At 38.2% G+C, this 18,827-nt stretch overlaps 3 protein-coding genes across 3 annotated transcripts in view; 1 reads left to right on the plus strand and 2 right to left on the minus strand.

Moving 5' to 3' along the window:
• LOC143879470 (glycerol kinase-like) overlaps positions 1-11,866 on the minus strand; it is a 40,515-nt gene extending 28,649 nt beyond the window's left edge. The window contains exon 1 of the mRNA XM_077381872.1: positions 11,829-11,866. The gene's annotated coding sequence lies outside the window, so the exon portion shown is untranslated. The remainder of the gene's footprint in view (positions 1-11,828) is intronic.
• On the plus strand, positions 966-6,939 carry LOC143879468 (pyrophosphate-energized vacuolar membrane proton pump). Its single transcript, XM_077381869.1, has 8 exons — positions 966-1,365; positions 2,380-2,954; positions 3,071-3,450; positions 3,539-3,625; positions 3,708-4,038; positions 5,223-5,633; positions 5,756-5,815; positions 6,434-6,939. Exons 1-8 carry the CDS (start codon positions 1,116-1,118, stop codon positions 6,638-6,640), a joined length of 2,301 nt encoding a protein of 766 aa, XP_077237984.1. The 5' UTR covers positions 966-1,115; the 3' UTR covers positions 6,641-6,939.
• LOC143879469 (heparanase-like protein 3) lies at positions 9,471-14,967 on the minus strand. The gene is made up of 9 exons (XM_077381870.1): positions 14,359-14,967; positions 13,100-13,136; positions 12,798-12,981; positions 12,074-12,222; positions 11,259-11,492; positions 10,975-11,164; positions 10,768-10,893; positions 10,095-10,194; positions 9,471-10,018 (listed from the first exon to the last, which is right to left on the minus strand). Exons 1-9 carry the CDS (start codon positions 14,638-14,640, stop codon positions 9,647-9,649), a joined length of 1,674 nt encoding a protein of 557 aa, XP_077237985.1. The 5' UTR covers positions 14,641-14,967; the 3' UTR covers positions 9,471-9,646.
• Positions 14,968-18,827: the final 3,860 nt, after the last annotated feature.

The raw sequence follows: 18,827 nt of genomic DNA on the forward strand, positions 1-18,827 counted from the left end.
TAATAAAAAAACACATAAAAAGAAAAACAACAGTGTTATCCAGTAGGGAGTGATGCACGCCATTCAAAAAACGGTCTCCCCCACGCCCGTGACGTCACGAGACTCCAAAGCCGTTCGAAAAAGCTCCCCAATATCCGAACCAAATTAATTCAAAGGAAAATTGATATCAGTACCATCATTTTTTATATTTTCACTAAAGCATCTTGTCTTTTAGTGTTTAAAGAGCTGTCAAAGGTTATTACAACTTACAAGTTCCCAAAAAGCTCTCACCAGACAATTGAAAAAGAAAAGACAAACTGGATTTGTGCAATTATTAAAATATGGTTGTGCAGATATCATTTCCCATAAGAAAATGCCAAAATGGAAACAGTAAATATGAAAAAAAAAAAAAAAACAGAAAGGGAGTAATAATCTCTGGGATACCATATTTTGATAACGGCACTACTCAATTTGTTTTACACTTACCTGATTGGATGTTGATAGCCACTTATCATTGGATGCTAATCTCTTTTTTCCTTTTTGGTAGGCAAGCTGGGGTTGAGGCGGCCCCTACCAGAACTTCATTAAAAAATTAATGAAGATTAACATCCAATGATAAGTAGTGTAAAAGCTGTTAATCTCGAGTAGCGTAAAAGACTTGTAAGTTGTAACGACCTGAAAAGCTAATTAAAGAAGGGGAGTGATAAATCGCCTCCCATATATCTTAAATCGACCCCCCCTGTGTCTTTCTCTCTCTAAACCATAGGAGAGAGAAAGACACATAGGGAGTCGATTTCTAAAGAAGTGTAAAAGAAAGTTAGAAGTGCCGTTACCAAAATATGGTGACGTGGATATCGGGCCCAGAAAAGCAATGAAAAGGAGAATTTTGATTCGAACACGCATCGGCGTCTAAAATACGCCATATGGCTCTTTCTAATATGCGCCTCCCACACGGAACAAAAAAGTGAAGGAGGGTATTTCGAATGTCTCTCCCCCTACCTGTAACGCTGTATATATTAAGTAGATAACAGAGTCATTGAAACGATAGACCATACAAAACCCCTCGTTTTCTCTATCTAAGTAGGGTTTCTCTCCGGGAAGAGTTTTCTGAGGGAAATCTCTCGTTCGAATCTGCAATGGGAGAGGCCATTCTTTCAGATCTCTTGACGGAGATCTTGATTCCGGTCTCCGCCGTTATTGGAATCGCCTTCTCTCTCTTCCAATGGTTTCTCGTTTCTCGTGTTAAGCTCTCGCCGGAGCGTCGTTCTACTCCGCCGGAGAACAAGAAGAACGGATGCTCGGATTATCTGATCGAAGAGGAGGAAGGCCTAAATGATCACAGCATCGTTGTTAAATGTGCTGAAATTCAGAACGCCATTTCTGAAGGTCTGTTTAGCTGTAGATCTCAGCTTTGTCTTTGTTTTTTTTTGCTAGATCTAGTAGTTTTTTACTGATTTTCTGAGTTTTCGCCTTTTTCTCCGTTTTTATTCTTCTATTTGGTGTTGATCTCGTCTCTGTATGCTCCGAAGTTTAGGATTTTGACCTCCTTACCTGTTTGAAGCTGTTATTTTATTCGTCTATTTTCATCTCTCTCAAAAAATCTCCTGTGTATTTTAGCTTATAAGTTTGTGATTTCTTGCATCTTCTTCTATGTCTCAGTTAGAGGTAGGGTTTCCTGATGAAACTAACACTTATGCTGCTCGTGTTTGGGGTTTTTATGACTAATCTGGAATTAGGAGCGCTTTGAACAACAGAAAACTTATTCAGACCAGTTAATAATTTGCTTTTTTATGCATAATATCCTACTGTTTTTTTTTTTTTTTTCGGTATTTCGTTCTTGTTGCATTTGTGTTGCGGTGAATATACATTTTATTTTCGATGTTTTGTTGTTGTTGTTGTTGTTTTTTAGCGCTCTGTAGTGCTTAACATTGTTAGTGTTAGGGAGAAGTTACCTTTGGTAGGATTGCACCAATTTAAGAATTATTATTCTTTGTATCACTACTTCGTTAACTACAACATTCAGGTACTTCTAATACAACAGCTGCAAAAGTATTGAATTATTGACATTAGTGTCTTTGTTTATTCTTGCTTTTGCTGTTACCATCATTTAGATTTGTTTGATGAATTATTTACCCATGCTTTTTTCTTTTTAAACGTAAAATAGTTTTTCTATTTGTGCTATCTTGTTTGAGTGCTTCTAATGTCATCTTGTGGTTCTTGTTTGTTCTTTGCGGATAATTGGGTTGTGATGCTTCTCAAAATTCTTTCTTCTGTTCAATAGTTCGTAGCTCTTTTGGCTGTAGATTACATGATAGAGCCGATTAATCAGTGTATGGATTTGTAAATTTTATGTGTGTGTGTATTTGAACTCTAATATCTGCTATATATGGATCTAAACAGGAGCAACTTCTTTCCTTTTCACGGAATATCAGTATGTTGGCGTTTTCATGGTTGCTTTTGCAATCCTGATTTTTCTCTTCCTTGGCTCTGTGGAGGGCTTCAGCACAAAGAGCCAGCCCTGCACGTATAACAAGGACAAGATGTGCAAGCCTGCTCTTGCTACTGCCATCTTCAGCACTGTATCGTTCTTACTTGGTGCGATCACTTCTGTTGTTTCTGGTTTCCTTGGGATGAAAATTGCAACATATGCAAATGCCAGAACTACTCTAGAGGCGAGGAAGGGTGTTGGGAAGGCTTTTATCACTGCTTTTAGATCTGGTGCTGTTATGGGCTTTCTACTTTCAGCGAATGGCCTCTTGGTGCTCTATATTGCCATCAACCTCTTCAAGCTGTACTATGGTGATGATTGGGAAGGCCTTTTTGAGGCCATCACCGGTTATGGACTTGGTGGGTCTTCCATGGCTCTCTTTGGCAGAGTTGGGGGAGGCATCTATACGAAAGCTGCAGATGTTGGTGCAGATCTTGTGGGTAAGGTTGAGAGGAACATTCCCGAGGATGACCCAAGGAACCCCGCTGTAAGAAAACTCACTCTTATCTGAATACCCAATTATCTGAGCTTCCTTTCCATGATGCATTTGAATTATACTATCTCTACCTCTCATGGGAAAAGCTATTTCTTTTGCGTTTTTAGGTGATTGCTGACAACGTAGGTGATAATGTTGGGGATATTGCTGGGATGGGATCTGATCTTTTTGGATCATATGCAGAATCTTCTTGTGCTGCCCTTGTTGTTGCCTCTATCTCTTCTTTTGGAATCAACCATGAATTTACTGCGATGTGTTATCCCCTTCTCATTAGCTCTATGGGGATTGTTGTTTGTTTGATCACTACACTTTTTGCGACTGATTTCTTCGAAATCAAGGTAGTGAAGGAAATTGAGCCAGCATTGAAGAATCAGCTCATCATCTCCACTGCTCTTATGACCATTGGTATTGCGGTTGTTAGTTGGATTGGCCTCCCATCGTCCTTCACAATCTTCAATTTTGGAGTACAGAAGGAAGTGAAGAACTGGTAAACCTTCTATGTGTGTTTATGTTTTAACAATAGTGGGGCATTGATCTCTTTTGTTAGCATCTAATCTTTGAGTTGGATTTGCCAGGGAGCTGTTTTTCTGTGTTGCCATTGGTTTGTGGGCTGGACTTGTTATTGGGTTTGTAACTGAATATTACACAAGCAATGCATACAGGTAACCATCAAAAGGTTTACTATTTGTCTAGCATGTTTCTCCATGGTACTTTGTGTTTCAACAGTGTTTCCCTTTTTTGCAGCCCCGTGCAAGATGTGGCTGATTCGTGCAGGACTGGAGCAGCTACCAATGTTATCTTTGGGCTTGCTTTAGGATACAAATCTGTCATTATTCCCATTTTTGCTATTGCCGTTAGCATTTTTGTGAGTTTTAGCCTTGCTGCCATGTATGGTATTGCAGTAGCTGCCCTTGGAATGTTGAGCACAATTGCTACTGGCCTAGCCATTGATGCTTATGGCCCAATCAGTGACAATGCTGGAGGGATTGCAGAGATGGCTGGCATGAGCCACAGGATCCGTGAGAGAACAGATGCCCTTGATGCTGCAGGAAATACTACTGCTGCAATTGGAAAGGTATTATATTTATATATTATATAATGCTGGTAGTAGTTCCTATTTTTGCAAGGAATGATGGTGCCATATGAGTTATGACTATAGTTTTCTTGACTCTCTTTTCTCCTATTTCCAATCCCTTTTGTGCTCAACAATGTTCCAGGCAGTTGTTAAATCATTTGATCTACGATGATAATCATTATAATGCCATTATTTTGCTGTGTGTTGGTATTGTACCACGTAAATACAGTCATTTGGTCGTGAAATGCAAGGGTCTTTCACCTTTTGAGAAGGATGGAGAAAATGAGAAAAACCCTAGATTTTAGTTGTTAATTCTGTTCCTTCTAGATGGAATTTCCAGAATGTTCAGTTCGTGAGGAAATCGGAAGCCTTTGTTCTTGTTAGTTCTGGTTATTCCGGACCGTCCCGGTGGTATTGGCTATTCTGTTTGTTCTGGTCATTATTTTTATTTTATTTTTTTACCATTTTTTTTAGAAAAGTTAGATCACTTGTTTAGTTGAAAAACAATCTCCAATCAAATGTGGGGGTATAACAATAACAAAAACCTCTCTTTATATGGATTGTATATGTGGTACTTGGATTATATTGATTTTCATTGAATATTTCCATGTTATTCATAAATGGTAGGTTTAATGCAATATGTAATTATGTTTTTCCTTCTATTTTTTGTTTACTATTTGTTTTATTCCTTCATTTTTACTTTCTATTAATTTCTCTTAAAATTTCATTCCTGAAGAAATACTGAATGCACATATGAACAGATTTGACAACTAAGCTCTAGATTTATATAAATACGAGTGACTATCTGGAGATGTCAAGCACTCGCCTGTGCTCTATGCTCAGTTGACATGCCAGAAGTTAGGAATGCCCTGCTTTTGTGTAAAGATATGCATAGCATGTCCATGAGGGGCACAAGAAGTTAAATTTAAGCTCAGCAGATTCACGTGTATATATACTTACGTGCTGCAAGTGCATGTGTGTATTGAATTATTACCACGGAAATTTTATGCAAAGTTATTAGAAGGAACCTTGTTTTTTATTCATGTCTCCTGTTTTTGTTTAGAATGAACTGTAGTTCACTTAACTTAAAAATATTTGCTATGGCTAATCTTTTATGTATCTCTCTTTCTTTTCCTAATTTTTTCCTGATCGTAACTGGATTTTTTTTATCATCCTCTTTTTAGGGCTTTGCCATCGGATCAGCAGCCCTGGTGTCTTTGGCACTCTTTGGTGCCTTTGTGAGTCGTGCAGCAATTTCAACTGTAGATGTTCTGACCCCGAAAGTCTTCATTGGGTTGATTGTGGGTGCCATGCTTCCTTACTGGTTTTCAGCCATGACCATGAAGAGTGTGGGTAGTGCTGCCCTGAAAATGGTGGAGGAGGTCCGCAGGCAATTCAACACAATACCAGGTCTCATGGAAGGGCTTGCTAAACCTGACTATGCTACCTGTGTCAAAATCTCAACCGACGCCTCCATCAAAGAAATGATCCCTCCTGGTGCCCTGGTTATGCTCACACCCCTCATTGTTGGGACCTTCTTTGGTGTAGAAACTCTATCTGGTGTCCTAGCTGGTTCACTTGTTTCTGGGGTACAGGTAATTAGGAATACTCTACGATCATAAAAGCATATCACAATCCTCTTTTTTTTTTTTTTTTTGTTAATTCTCAAAAAAAAAAAGAAGGTCTAACTTTGTCTTTTTCTGGTTCTGATCAACAGATTGCAATATCTGCATCCAACACTGGTGGTGCATGGGATAATGCCAAGAAGTATATTGAGGTAACATTTGTTTCATTTCTTTTCTTGAACCCTTAAATATCTCATCTCCTTATGTTAGTGGTTCACACCATCTAATTTTTAGAATGTTTCTTGAATCCTATCACCACCTGTACTTTGGATTTTAATAAAGTCACTGTTTATCCCCCCAAAAAAAAAAAAAAGATTTCTTGAACCCTTAAATATCTCCTGCCCTTATCTAGATTGCATTTTCACTTCATCTTGACGTTACACTGACCTTTAGTAAGCAATCCATTTTCTTCTATGATGAAATTTGTTTAATTTATGTTGATTTGGTAAGATGCTGTCTGTATCGCTTTTATTTCTGCTTCTTTCTCTGTTTTCTTTCTTTATTTTCCTTGTATCCTGACCATTTCGGTCCTCAGGGTGCAATTTTGGGTCAAGTCAGGTTGAGCTTTTGCTTTTTTCTTTTTCTTTTTTTGGGGAAAATATTGGGTTGAGCTTTTGCTAACAAAAGAATTGGAATCAACCCAAACCCATCCTGATTTTATGGTAAAAGCCTAACCCAAATTTCCAAAAATCGACCCGAGTTGCACCCTTACTTTCTCTGGCCTATTAAAAAAAAAAAAATGTTGCTTAACGCTTTCAAACTGTGGTCAGGCTGGTGCTTCGGAGCACGCCAGGACTCTTGGCCCGAAAGGGTCTGACCCACACAAGGCAGCTGTGATTGGTGACACCATCGGAGACCCACTTAAGGACACTTCTGGGCCGTCACTTAACATTCTCATCAAGCTCATGGCGGTCGAGTCTCTCGTGTTCGCTCCTTTCTTTGCCAGGCATGGAGGCCTGCTCTTCAAGATCTTTTAACGTGGGAAGAAAGACAGAGCAGTTAGTGTCCTAGTAACTATGCATCATATCTTCTTTTTTCTTCATCTCTTCATCATTTTCTACTCCTGTTAGTTATCAAGTTCTAATTGTAGTGCCATTTTCTTCAGTGCATGCGCATAACTTGGCATGGGCTTTTTGGTAGATGGTGATTCTTCTTTTGAATGAGAGGCTCTCGTTTTCTAAACACGGTTGGGCCCCAATTTCTGTAATGTTATTGGTTTCTTTTGAAATAGAGAGAAACCCTTTTGAGATATATGAGAATAGCAGATATTAGAACATTGAGAATGGCATTGGCTAGATTGATGGTTGAGATTGTCCAATCATCATAACTTCTCTACATTTGGCCAAATCCTTGATCCTAAACAATATATAAATGTGTCTACGCCGCAGATTTTCTGTGATCCAACGGCTCTGATCAGCATGCCGAGTTGAGATGCGGATATTATTACTTTGTCAAGGGTTTATACAGCGAGTCTGACCATATCACATGTGTCTTACCGACTTCTTTTCCTCTTTCCCCGCTGATATTTCCACCTTTGTTTTCTTTAAAACACCCCCTTTTCCATCGTTTTCCACATCTCTTCTGAATCATTTTCCAACTTTTAGATTTCCTCATTTTCAAAAGAAAAATGAAGTAAAAGGGCTTATTTTTCTTTTCCAAGCATTGTTTGGTATCCATTCGCCATTCACATGACAGTCCTTGTCAGATGTGAATCATCCAAATGCAAGCCTTTTTTTTAAAGGGCAGTGATAAATCTACACGTAACATCTTAAATGGACCCCTATGTCTTTCTCTCTCCTCTGGTTTAGAGAGGGAAAGAGGGTCGATTTAAGATATATGGGGGTCGATTTATCACTCCCTTTTCTTTTCTTTTTTGAGAAAGTGTTGGTGCGCTCCAAAAATGATGCGCTCAAATTGTTTAAAACGTTTCCTATTAGTTCCTGTATGTGGGACCCAAACATTTAGGACAATAGGAAACGTTTTAAAAGCGCATCATTTTGGGCGTACCAACACTTTTCTCTTTTTTATTACTGTTCGACTTTCCTCTCAAACCAAGACGGAAAAATATAGTAAAAACACGGGAATATACATCCTTTTCCGTCTACTTCTGTTCTACGTACCTATCATCCTTGGCTATATTCTCCTCTAATTCAACCTTGGTGCTGATGCTGCAAAAATGGTGAGAGGGGTAGGGCGGGTGGGAGGAGAGATTTGACAAGGCACCAATGAGTTGAGGGTGAGATGTGGCTAAAAATTCAGGAAAAATTCGATCAGATTTTGAGAGGAGTTTTTTGTTTCATGGTCTTTTAGGCCCTTCTTGCTCTCTCCTCACTCAGTCCCTCTCGTATCTATACTTCTCCGACTGTCCCTCGTCATTTTATAAGCTACTATTCTAGGGAAAAAAAAGAAGAAAAAACTCATGGAAGCCAAACGTGCCATCCACCTATCTAGGGTTATGATGCAAAACCCATCCACGATCTTTTTCTTTTCTTTTTCTTTTTTTTGAAAATCGACTTTTATTGATATTGGACGCAGTGGTACAACTAGGGGACAAGCTGTCCCCAAGAACATAGAAAGAGATAATATACCTATATGTTACATTAAGATAGAAACTGAAAAAGCTTTTGATAATAGTGGCTTTGATTATCCCTCAGCCGCCGAGGTAGCCATTATAGCCGCATGTGATAAAATGGACATTGATTCCGGTGATACTCCTTTGGCCAATTGGTCCATTTTTCGTTTGCTGATCTACGTACCAAATCCTTGATTTCAGCAATGTAATTTTGAAGCCTCCATGGTCCCTTCAAGTTTTCACCAAATCCTTGATTTCAGCAATGTAATTTTGAACCCTCCATGGTCCCTTCAAGTTTTCTGTAGCCCATGCAATCGCATTCCATGAATCCCCTTCGAAAATAAGTGGTTTGGAGATGTTATTTGAGCACCATTGAAGGCCAAATAGCATAGCACTAACATCCTCATTTGCATCGCACATTCCTATCGGTCCCGAATAGGACACCACAAGTCTCCCAACTGAATCCTGTATTACCACCCCATTCCCCCACCCACACATTCCAGCCTTCCCGGGATTACCTATTGAACTACTGTCGAAATTTAGTTTTAAAATTGAATCTCGTTTGCATCCACCCATCCATCTTGTGGATGCTTGTGAACTATTTCGGCTCCTAGACCGCCTCAGGTTCCTAGATAAATTCTGGTTTGCAAAATAAAAACTATTTCGGCTCTGATAAATTTGGGGGCGAGAGTGTTTTGGGGGTATTTTAGTGAGACAAGGGTGTTTTCCCTTGTCTAACACATTACTCCAATCAGTTTTGGACTCAAAATTGCATTTTATTTTGAGTTAAAAAAAATCCTTTTTAGACTCAAGATCGATGCTCAAAATTCGTAACGAATCGGGCCTAAGTAATTCTTGGCAAAATTGAGTGATTGGTTCACAGCTGTAGAATCAATTTTGGACTCAAATCGATTCTACATCCTAACGAAAATACACATTATTTGGATATAGAATTAGTTTGAATCTAAAATGATTCTACACAGCGATTCAATCGCCTCATTTTGCCCAAGAATCAGTTTGGACTCAATATTGATTCTCAAAATCCAAAAAAAACAGGGCCCGAGTTTTCCATGTGTTTGTACATACAAAGAATTTTTGTATCTATTACACTCCCATTTCTTTATTTCTTATTCATCTGTCAATCTTTCATTTATTTTTTCTTCCATTAAATTCTGAACAGAAATGAAGAGTATGATCAATAGAGTACAACAGACTTCCAAATTGCTTTATTGGACTTCATGTAAATCTTCTCTGTCCTCCATTTATTACTTAATCATGATTTTCAAACAAACTTACAGTTTCCACACATTCCAAAATGGTTGGGGTCAGACCCTTTTTCAACCATGTATAGGATTGCGCTATTAGATTTCCACCATGCACAGAATCTTGATAGATTTCCACCCATGCATAGCTACCTACAAGCAGGCACATCAATATTGGGAATGTGAGCAAATACAATTGAGAAGGGAGCAACAGTTATGGGTTCTGATGAGTTAATCTTTACAGGTTGCAAGGAAGGAATTTGTCCATCTAAAGATACATCCAAGATGTTGCCATTTAGCAGCATAGTTTGGCTTTGCAGGTCTCCATCCTTAGCAGTTAGATGATATTCCTCCCTCATAATTCCAACGATTTTCTTAACTCGATGCATCCTGTTAAATTTTGTCCTTGGAGCCACCCCGTGACTATATTTCTTTGCTCCACTAACACCAGACTCAGTAGTTACTTGCACTTGAATTGTGGTGCTGTTGTCGAGGTTGATCAAGAGCAATGTGATCCCTTGCTGTAAGAAATCCAAGACAATGAATCAGAAAGAATATATAGAAAAAATCCTCAGAAGAAAGTAAAGTTCGACTTACAGAATTTTTAGCACAATGTGCATATGCTCGTATATTCTTAGTCCCTGAGAAGGTTGTCAAAAGAACATTTCTTCCCATTAATCGATGCCAAAGGAGAGCACTGCATCAAGCACCAGAACATCAATCTCACGTTTACTATTGGAGTCACATAGTTGATATCAATCCAAATTGATGCATATTAATTACCTGTTTGGAACTTTAATTCAGCTATTAGGCCAAAACGAAACAGCCATGAGTTTTCCAATTTGGGTTCTTAATTTCACAAGATAAAGGATTAACAGTTGACCGACAGATCAAAAAGCAGGACTCACTCACTGAAGAACAACCTTCATGAAGGGTGGACATTCACCTATAAATTTCCAAATAATTGAAAATACTGATCCAAAAGGAACTGGTGGCTCACCAAATGGTATTGAGGGTTTACAAGAGAATCCCGCTGGAGGGGATTAATCATCACAAATTCAAGTGGCAACTTTGTTCACAGAAATGATTAATTACTTTGAAGCTAGGTCTTGAGTATGGTTTGATGGAAATAACTGAGACTGCATTCATTATGGATTTGAGATTACAAAAATAGAAAATGTGAAATCATGAAACAAGTATCATAATTCAGTGAGTGAATCTGAGCTTGATTTCATGTAGTTAAAAAATTCAATATGGCAAAAGATTTAACCTGTAGTAATCAGGATTCGGTTTGAAGGTGGTTGTGTTGAGTAGCCCATAGTTTCCGCCAATTAAAGTCTGTCTGCAATAAGTTTTGGTGTTGTACGTTGATGACATGCCAAGCTGATCCAAGTACCTATCAATTAAAGCACAATCAAATATCAAGGAAATAGATCATAAAGCCCCGAGATATCAAAATCAACTAGTGCTAGCTTACCAGAAACTGAATACAAATGCATTGGTAACAAGGTTGCGGCCACTATTATAAGCTCCTCCTGCCTCACCAACCCAAGCAGTGGCTGAAGTTGGGGAAGTACTGAGAATATTCTGGAGGTTGCTGAATGTCACCGCCTCACCATCAAGGTAAGATGGATTTAGAATCTTGTCAATCAAATGATTGTCAACACCTAAGTAGTTGAGTAAAGGTATGTGGATCAGATTAGTTTTATGAAACTCAGATAACTAAAGACATTGCCTTATTCGAGGAGTTGATTTTCGTACCTGGGCCAAGATTATAAATGTGATGGGTAATAACATCTAGTGAATTGGGGAGTGTTCTATCAATGAGTTCTTTGAACCAATTTGCATCAAAGAAACCCCCTGGTGCAAGTATTAATGGCTTGACCTTGAAACCCCTGTAGATGTCTTGCACAATGGATTTGAGAGAAATCACGTCCGCGGCATATTGATCTGCTCCAATTCTCACCCCAACTCCACTACCACTCAATTCATTTCCTGTCAAGCAAACAAGCTTTAATGTCTAAACAGGCCAATATCATTGATTTGTCACAATACACGATATATTGATTTAAAATGCAGGTTTTGAAACCATTTCCAAGGATAAAGTGACATTGATAAGGAAACCAAGGATTGAAGTCATGCATCATATATAGATGTAGTTGAATTTTTTCACTGTTGTTCTAAGCTGTTATAAGAGTTTCCTTGAAAAACATTAGCCTGGACTTACTAACAGATCTCTGTTAGTATCTTTCTAAAATATTCCAAGATTGCTTTTCAGTAAAATGTGCCTAGTAATAAATTGTATAAGAACATTCTACTTTATTATTTGAAATCTCTCTCTCTCTCTCTCTCTCTCTCTCTCTCTCTCTCTCTCTCTCTCTCTCTCTCTCTCTCTCTATATATATATATATATATATATATATATATATATATATATATATATATATATATATATATAGATAGATAGATAGATAGATAGATAGTTGAACCATGATACTGGCATTCTAGTTCTGTATGATAGTTTTCAGTTTATTTTATGTTTAGCTCAGCAAGCAGGGTGTATTAAAAATTCTTACCAAGCTCCCAACCACGGATGGTGTAGCCCTTATTGACAGTGTAACGGATGAGCGAAGCCGCATTGGTGGAGTTCCAAGGTCCTCCCAATGAACCATCTGGCATAGGCACCCTTCCATTCAGTGCATTTAACCCGAAAATAATCGCTGCACTGATTAAGAAATGCAAATTGTTAGACAAATGCCTGATCCTAAAAATAAAGAAAACAGTTATCACTTTAACGCACGGGCAAAATCTGTTGTGAAGTTCCAAAGAGAGGCCAGGACTGAATTCAGTGCCAATATCACAAAAAACATGGGGAAATGATAAATGCGCCTCTTTTTATCACTCGGGACACCCAGCAGCAGTGTATCAATGACTGCAGAGGCGCTGATGTACTGTATGCCAGAAGGATTCAAGGGATTTGATTGCCACGTACATTGCAGTTGAGTGTCCCATGTGATGAAAAGGGGCGCATTTATCATTTCCCAAAACATGGACATCGGAGGTCTAGGATCATCCTATGGAAATGATCTTTTGGGCACAACCTATTTACATTATGGCCCATCATATGGAGTGTGGTCCGTACAGTACTTTCTGAAAAATAAGGGACTATAAGGGCTTACACCGTATAAAATCTCGAGTGGAATGTACATAAAGAGGCATTCATGTTCTACAGAACTAGAATAAAATCTCTAAGGAGAAGACAGTAGTAAGCAACTTGGTCTTTCTGAAGAAGTATCTTACTTGGCCTTTCTGAAGAATTGGTTCAGTTCATCCCATCTAGACATGGGTAAGCAACCTTGAGTGAAACCAAACATCTCCGAGTTGTTTCTCACGAACGAATTACAAGGTTGTAGCGGGTCACCCATGTCGTATATGACCTTATCTTGCAGAGTACCCCCCAATCGAATTTTGAGCGGGGAAAATGCTGTAAATTTAAACATTGAAAAGTGGAAAATGTAGATTACATGGAGGGTTAGCTTCTATCAACCAAATTAATCGCAAAACAAGTTGAATTTGCAAAATACCAGGAAAAACTCCCTTACCTTTGATAGCGTTTAACATAATGGGATTGTTAAGATCCTACACAAAGCAAAAGATTAAAACATATGAATTTCAAATCATTACTTTAAATCAGAATTTGCATTTCCAGAAACGTGGTATCAATTTATCAAAAAGAAATACCAGATCACAGAGGGCCCAATAAATTTTCTAAAGATAAAACAAAAATTCCATCATTTGGCTCATCTTAAATGGTCAGAACTCCCAATATATATTTAATGAAATCAAGCTACCACTAATACAGAATGAATAAAAAATGAAGGATTGCCAGATTGAGGACATGACTTGTATTTAAAGTGGATGCAACTCTACATAAGAAACAGAGACCATATTAGTGATAAAAGCACATCCAAGCATCAAAAAATTATGTGAAAGTCACCCATGTAAATCACTTTCATTAATCAAAATACAAAATAACATCTCATGGAAGACCAAATCTAAACAAATAAAAACCAAGAGCAAGCAAAGAAGCAAACTGAAATCTGAAGATCAAGTCTACTTCAACCACCTTCAACAATAAATTCAATTGATTTCACAAAGCCTGAAATCAACACCTAAAAAAATAACCAGATTAGGTAGACTCTCACAGGATTTTGAATAACCCATGGAAAAATCCCATCTAATTCATTATCCTCATCAACCAAAATCAATGAAACAGTAAATCAAACTGCAACTGAAATAAATAAAAAAGAAAAAAAACCTTGTTTAAGTAGAAGAAAGTCACATTGGATATCAAAAACCCATATGTAGTTTTTGTAAAATTAATATATACTATTAAATATTTTTTCTCAAATAATTACGTCGCAGGAATTTGAAAAACAATTTCCAATTTGCCTGATCAATTAAAGGAACATTTTGAATTGAAGAAATTGAAAACAAAACTGTTAATCCGTAAAAAGGAAAAATTCCCTTGATCAAATCCAATTCAAAGTGAGGGTTACTTGATTTGAAAACTCTCTAAGGACCTGTTCAATTAAGATCATGACAACCAATTGTGTGTCCAAAACCAATTATTGAACTCAAAATTAAACGATTGTGAGTCCAAAACCGATTATTGGTCTCAAAATTATGTTTAATTTTGAGTCCAATAATTGGTTTTGGATTCACAATCGTTTACAAGTCGTAACAATCTTAAACAAATCTTAAACGAACAGGCCCTGAGGGTTGTGCACATTGTGGCTTTATAGTGATCATCATTAATCCAAAAACATTGATCTAACAAATAAATGGATAAAGAATATACCAGATTGAGCAGCGAGTCAAGACCCCAACTACAAGTCCCATAATCACACTTCTCTGGAGGCCACCAATCCAAAGTAGCACAAATAAAATTGGGATCTGTTCTTCCAATAGCAGAGCTTCCATTAATAAATACAGTCCCTTCTCCAACCCCATATTTTGAACCTCCTCCTGAGTCCTGACTAAGCACTGTAATAGAACCAGCAACAAAAATTGATAACCAAAAACACAATCCCAACAGCTGAAAAAGAATACTCATCTCGGTATTCAAACAAACCAATAGCATTTCAAGCTCTCAATGAAAAGAAATGGAAGAAAAGTGGGTTGAAAAAGAAAAAGGTGTTGAACTGTAGAGAATCCATTGGAGGAAAAAAATTATGAATAAAACAAGGCCGAAGGAGAAGAGATAAAGATGGGTTTTGTAAGGTTTTGTAATGATAGTGAAAAGATCAAGTTAGGTATCTATGCTGCCTTACTAATGGGTTTTGAGTGACGCCATTACCAAGCAATTTAGAGCTTTATTTTGCATTGGAATTCTCTCTTATTGGTGAGAGTTGTGGAGAACAGAGGATTTAAATATTGCATGGGTTTTGGTCTTGTAGACTGTTGCTTTTGCCTTTGCTTTTGAATGCTTTTAATACAATTAAAGAAAGATAGACAGCTTTTATTTGGAGCCTTCTTTATTTATGTCACGTAAAGGAGCACGCTCTGATCACCAACAAATAGGAAAAAACAAAAAAAGAAATGTATAGGATGGTCAATTAGTCAAACTTCAAACCATCTATCTCTTTGAAAATTTCTCGTACAATTAAAATCTTCAATGGAGAGAGATACGTTTGAAAGTTGAAACTAAAGAATAAGAAGGAGATTCGATTGGAATAGCTAGAGTGCCACCTGAATTAATACTCTTCAATGGCTGAATTGGGTGATATCAACACAACCATATTTTGATATTTATGCTAACCAATCTTGTCTTTTAGTATTTAGAGAGGAGTCAGTCAAAAGGTTATTACATTTCCCAAAAGGCTCTCACGAGCCAATTAAAGAATAAAAGACAGCTGGGTATGTGCAAATATAAAAATATGGTTGTTCTGATAGCATTTCCCTTTTTTCAGCTGGGAGATGAATAAATTAAAACATGGCCCTATTATTTTGTAGATTTGATCTATGTTTTCTGTTAAAAAGTATGAAATAATTGATGATTTTGTAAGATTCCATTGGATGAAATCCTACCGTTCATCTGCTTTGATGTATGGCCCACCTGAGACTAGGTTGGTTTATGATTTGTAAGCTTCCATTGGTTGAAATCCTACCGTTCATCTGTTTTGATGGAGGGCCCACCTGAGATTAGGTTGGTTTTGTGTTTCAAAGGTATCTCCAATCAGCCAATGGTAGTGCTGGGACTATCTAGCTTTGGTAGCCCTAGGGTTAGTTTGACTTTACATTTTCTATTGTGCGGGAAGGTAGGGCAGGTACGTGATTCTCGCACTGGTTTCCTAAAGTAGGAAAAAGGGCGTGCCATTATCATTATCCACATCATAAAGGTTCCTTAATAATACCTCTCACATGAGGTGGCGTAAAATACAAATCTATCTACTTCCCTTCCGACAAAGAGAAAGTGATTTGGTTGTTTGTTTGTTTGGACGTCAGAGCAGAGGGCCTACCAATCCTATTTACTAATAAAAATATAAAATCAATGTGAGAAAGGATATCCACACACCCTTGTTTTGATAATTGTGCCCCCCCCTTTATCAAATACTTATCTTGATATTAGCTTTTGGGGAATTACAACACTCTTGAACAGCTAATTAGAAAAATAAAATGAAGAGTAGAAAAAGTGAGGGCCAATATCATTACCCAAAGCATAAATGGTTCTGCCCTAGACAGACCTCCCCATAGAGACAACTCTTTAACAGCTAAGCATAAAAACAAAAATGAAGAACAGAGATTGCCAATATCAATTCTCAAAGCACAATGGTTCTTCCCTAGACACGTCCCACCCCATGTTCAAAGTTCAAACCCTTAAACAGATAAGTAGAAACAATATAAAAAGAAGAGAAGAGAGTGCTAACATCATTCCCAGGAGAATAATGGCTCTGCCCTAGACACCCCCACCCCATATAAACACCTACACCTCCCCCCATGCACATATACACTCTTTAACAGCTACGTAGAAAAAAAAAATGGAGAGTAGAAAAGAGATTGCCAATATCAATTTCCAAAGCATGATGGTTCTGCCCTAGACACCCCCACCCCCATATACACACACCTACACCTCCCCTCTAGTGAGGGCAAAACCATTTAGAATGCAACGCATTAACGGGTCCCCCAAAACAGTTTCCTAGTCTGAAATTGCAAGCATTGTCTCATATTTTCCTCCTATTTGGGTTGTATTTGGTGAGGGGCAAACCAAAACCACCAAATCTTAAATCTCATCAGCAAGAGTCAACCACTTCATTAGTAGGTTGGATGGAATCTTTGTTTAGGTATAATTTACTTTATTAGACTACATACCAAAATCTCTCAAATGATTTTGACATGTTACCAAAACCCACCGCTAAATAGCCAACACTTCCATCTGGGTTCGAGGGAAAATAAAATTGGGTGGCATTTGTGGCAACTTCTTTTAACTTTATACACAGCATCACCCTTTCAGAACCCCACAATTTCTTATCTTTTCCAGAGCTTTCATGGCACACCATTCTTTTTTGCTTTGCCTTTAATCAACATCCACTCCATTATTTCATTATTACAATCACAGAGCTGTCCACTTCAAACGGTGGATAGGACAGAGGAAGCCTGCAAAGCTATATCAGATTATGGTGAGTTCGGAGTTAGGACAAGATGCCCCTCATTTAAGGACGACTATCATGCTGTCCTTCTTCGTTCTACTAGTTGTTGCATATAAGAGGCAAGCCAGTTAATGGCCGAAAGTAAAGTTTGATGCGTACCATTAGGGCTGCAACTCGAGCCGGGTTTTACCCGACCCGCATCGACCCGACCCGAAAATAGCCTGTGTCGGGTTCAGGCTTCATGGGTTTCGGGTCGAGCCGGGTTCAGCATTCAAAAACCCGCATGAATCTCGGGTCGAGCCGGGTTTGAAGGGGCCCGACCCGACCCGACCCGAGTTACATAAGTTATAGTATGTACATTTTTTTCTATTGTTAGTTAAAAGTTAAAGGAATAATTACATTTACACCCCCTCTAGTTTCTGACACATCTACTTCCACCCCTATTAAGTTTAAAACGTGACAAATACACCCTTGTAGTTTCAATTTGTTTAAGGTAGGCCTCCTTAGCTGAATTTTTGTCCATAGATTGAAGGGTTATGATGATCCGATGGAGCTGATTTTTTGGGCACACCCTATCTATGTCAAGACCCATTAAGTGAACGCTTTAGATCATCCAAACAAACCATTCAAAAAAAAAAAAATCATCCAAACAATGTGGGCCCACATTATTTGGATGATTTTTTTGTAGTGTTCGGATTCGGGTAGGGGCCCACATTATTTGGATGATCCAAAGCGTTCATTTAATGGGTCCTGACATAGATATGGTGTGCCCAAAAAATCAGCTCCATCGGATCATCCTAACCCTTCAATCTATGGACGAACCTTCAGCTGAGGGGGCAAACCTTAAACAAATTAAAACTACAGGGGTGTATTTGTCACGTTTTAAACTATAGGGGTGGAAGTGGATGTGTCAGAAACTAGAGGGGGTGTAAATGTAATTATCCCAAAGTTAAAAGTGAAAACCCACGCACCCACTGTTACTGTATGTGAGTGTAATTTTTGCTTCTATGAGTTGAGTTGATTCAAGTGTTTGATTCAGCATTGTTTGATTGTAATTACAACATTGTTTGATTCAAGTGTGATGTGAGTGTAATTACATCATTGTTTGATTCAAGTGTAATGTGAGTGTAATTTCTGCTTCTATAAGTTGAGTTGCCTTGCCAAACAAGAATTTTCCTTAAAAATTTGCGTCAACGTGAAAAAACCCGACCCGACCCGAACCGACCCGAGATTTATCATGGGTAGGGCCGGGTTTGGGAATCGTGGGTTTTCCGAAAAAAAACCCGACCCGACCCGACCCGAGATATTTCTCGAGTAGGGTTGGCTTCTCCAAAACCCGACCCGCCCGACCCGAGTTGCAGCCCTACGTACCATTATCTACTATTAAAATGGCTCGCTTGTAATAATAGGGCATGGGAATTGATATTTCCACCACTTACTTTGGACATGGTATTAGTTGTCCTTTGCAAAATTAATACTCAACTCAACTCAAGTAGTTGGGGTCGGCTAATGAAAATTTTCATGAAGAAGTGAAAGAGTCTACCCGCGGCTCAAATTGACTAAGTCTATTCCTGTTACTAGTTGGGTTCGTCTACATGGATCATTTTTTTCCATTCTCTCTTATCTAAAGTCATGTTCTCTGTTATGTTTCTAGCCATCAAGTCTTTTCTCACTGTTTCTA

Source organism: Tasmannia lanceolata, unplaced genomic scaffold (assembly GCF_043159265.1).
Source record: "Tasmannia lanceolata isolate RefF3 unplaced genomic scaffold, GAP_Taslan_0.1 ptg000006l, whole genome shotgun sequence".
NCBI lineage: Eukaryota > Viridiplantae > Streptophyta > Magnoliopsida > Canellales > Winteraceae > Tasmannia > Tasmannia lanceolata.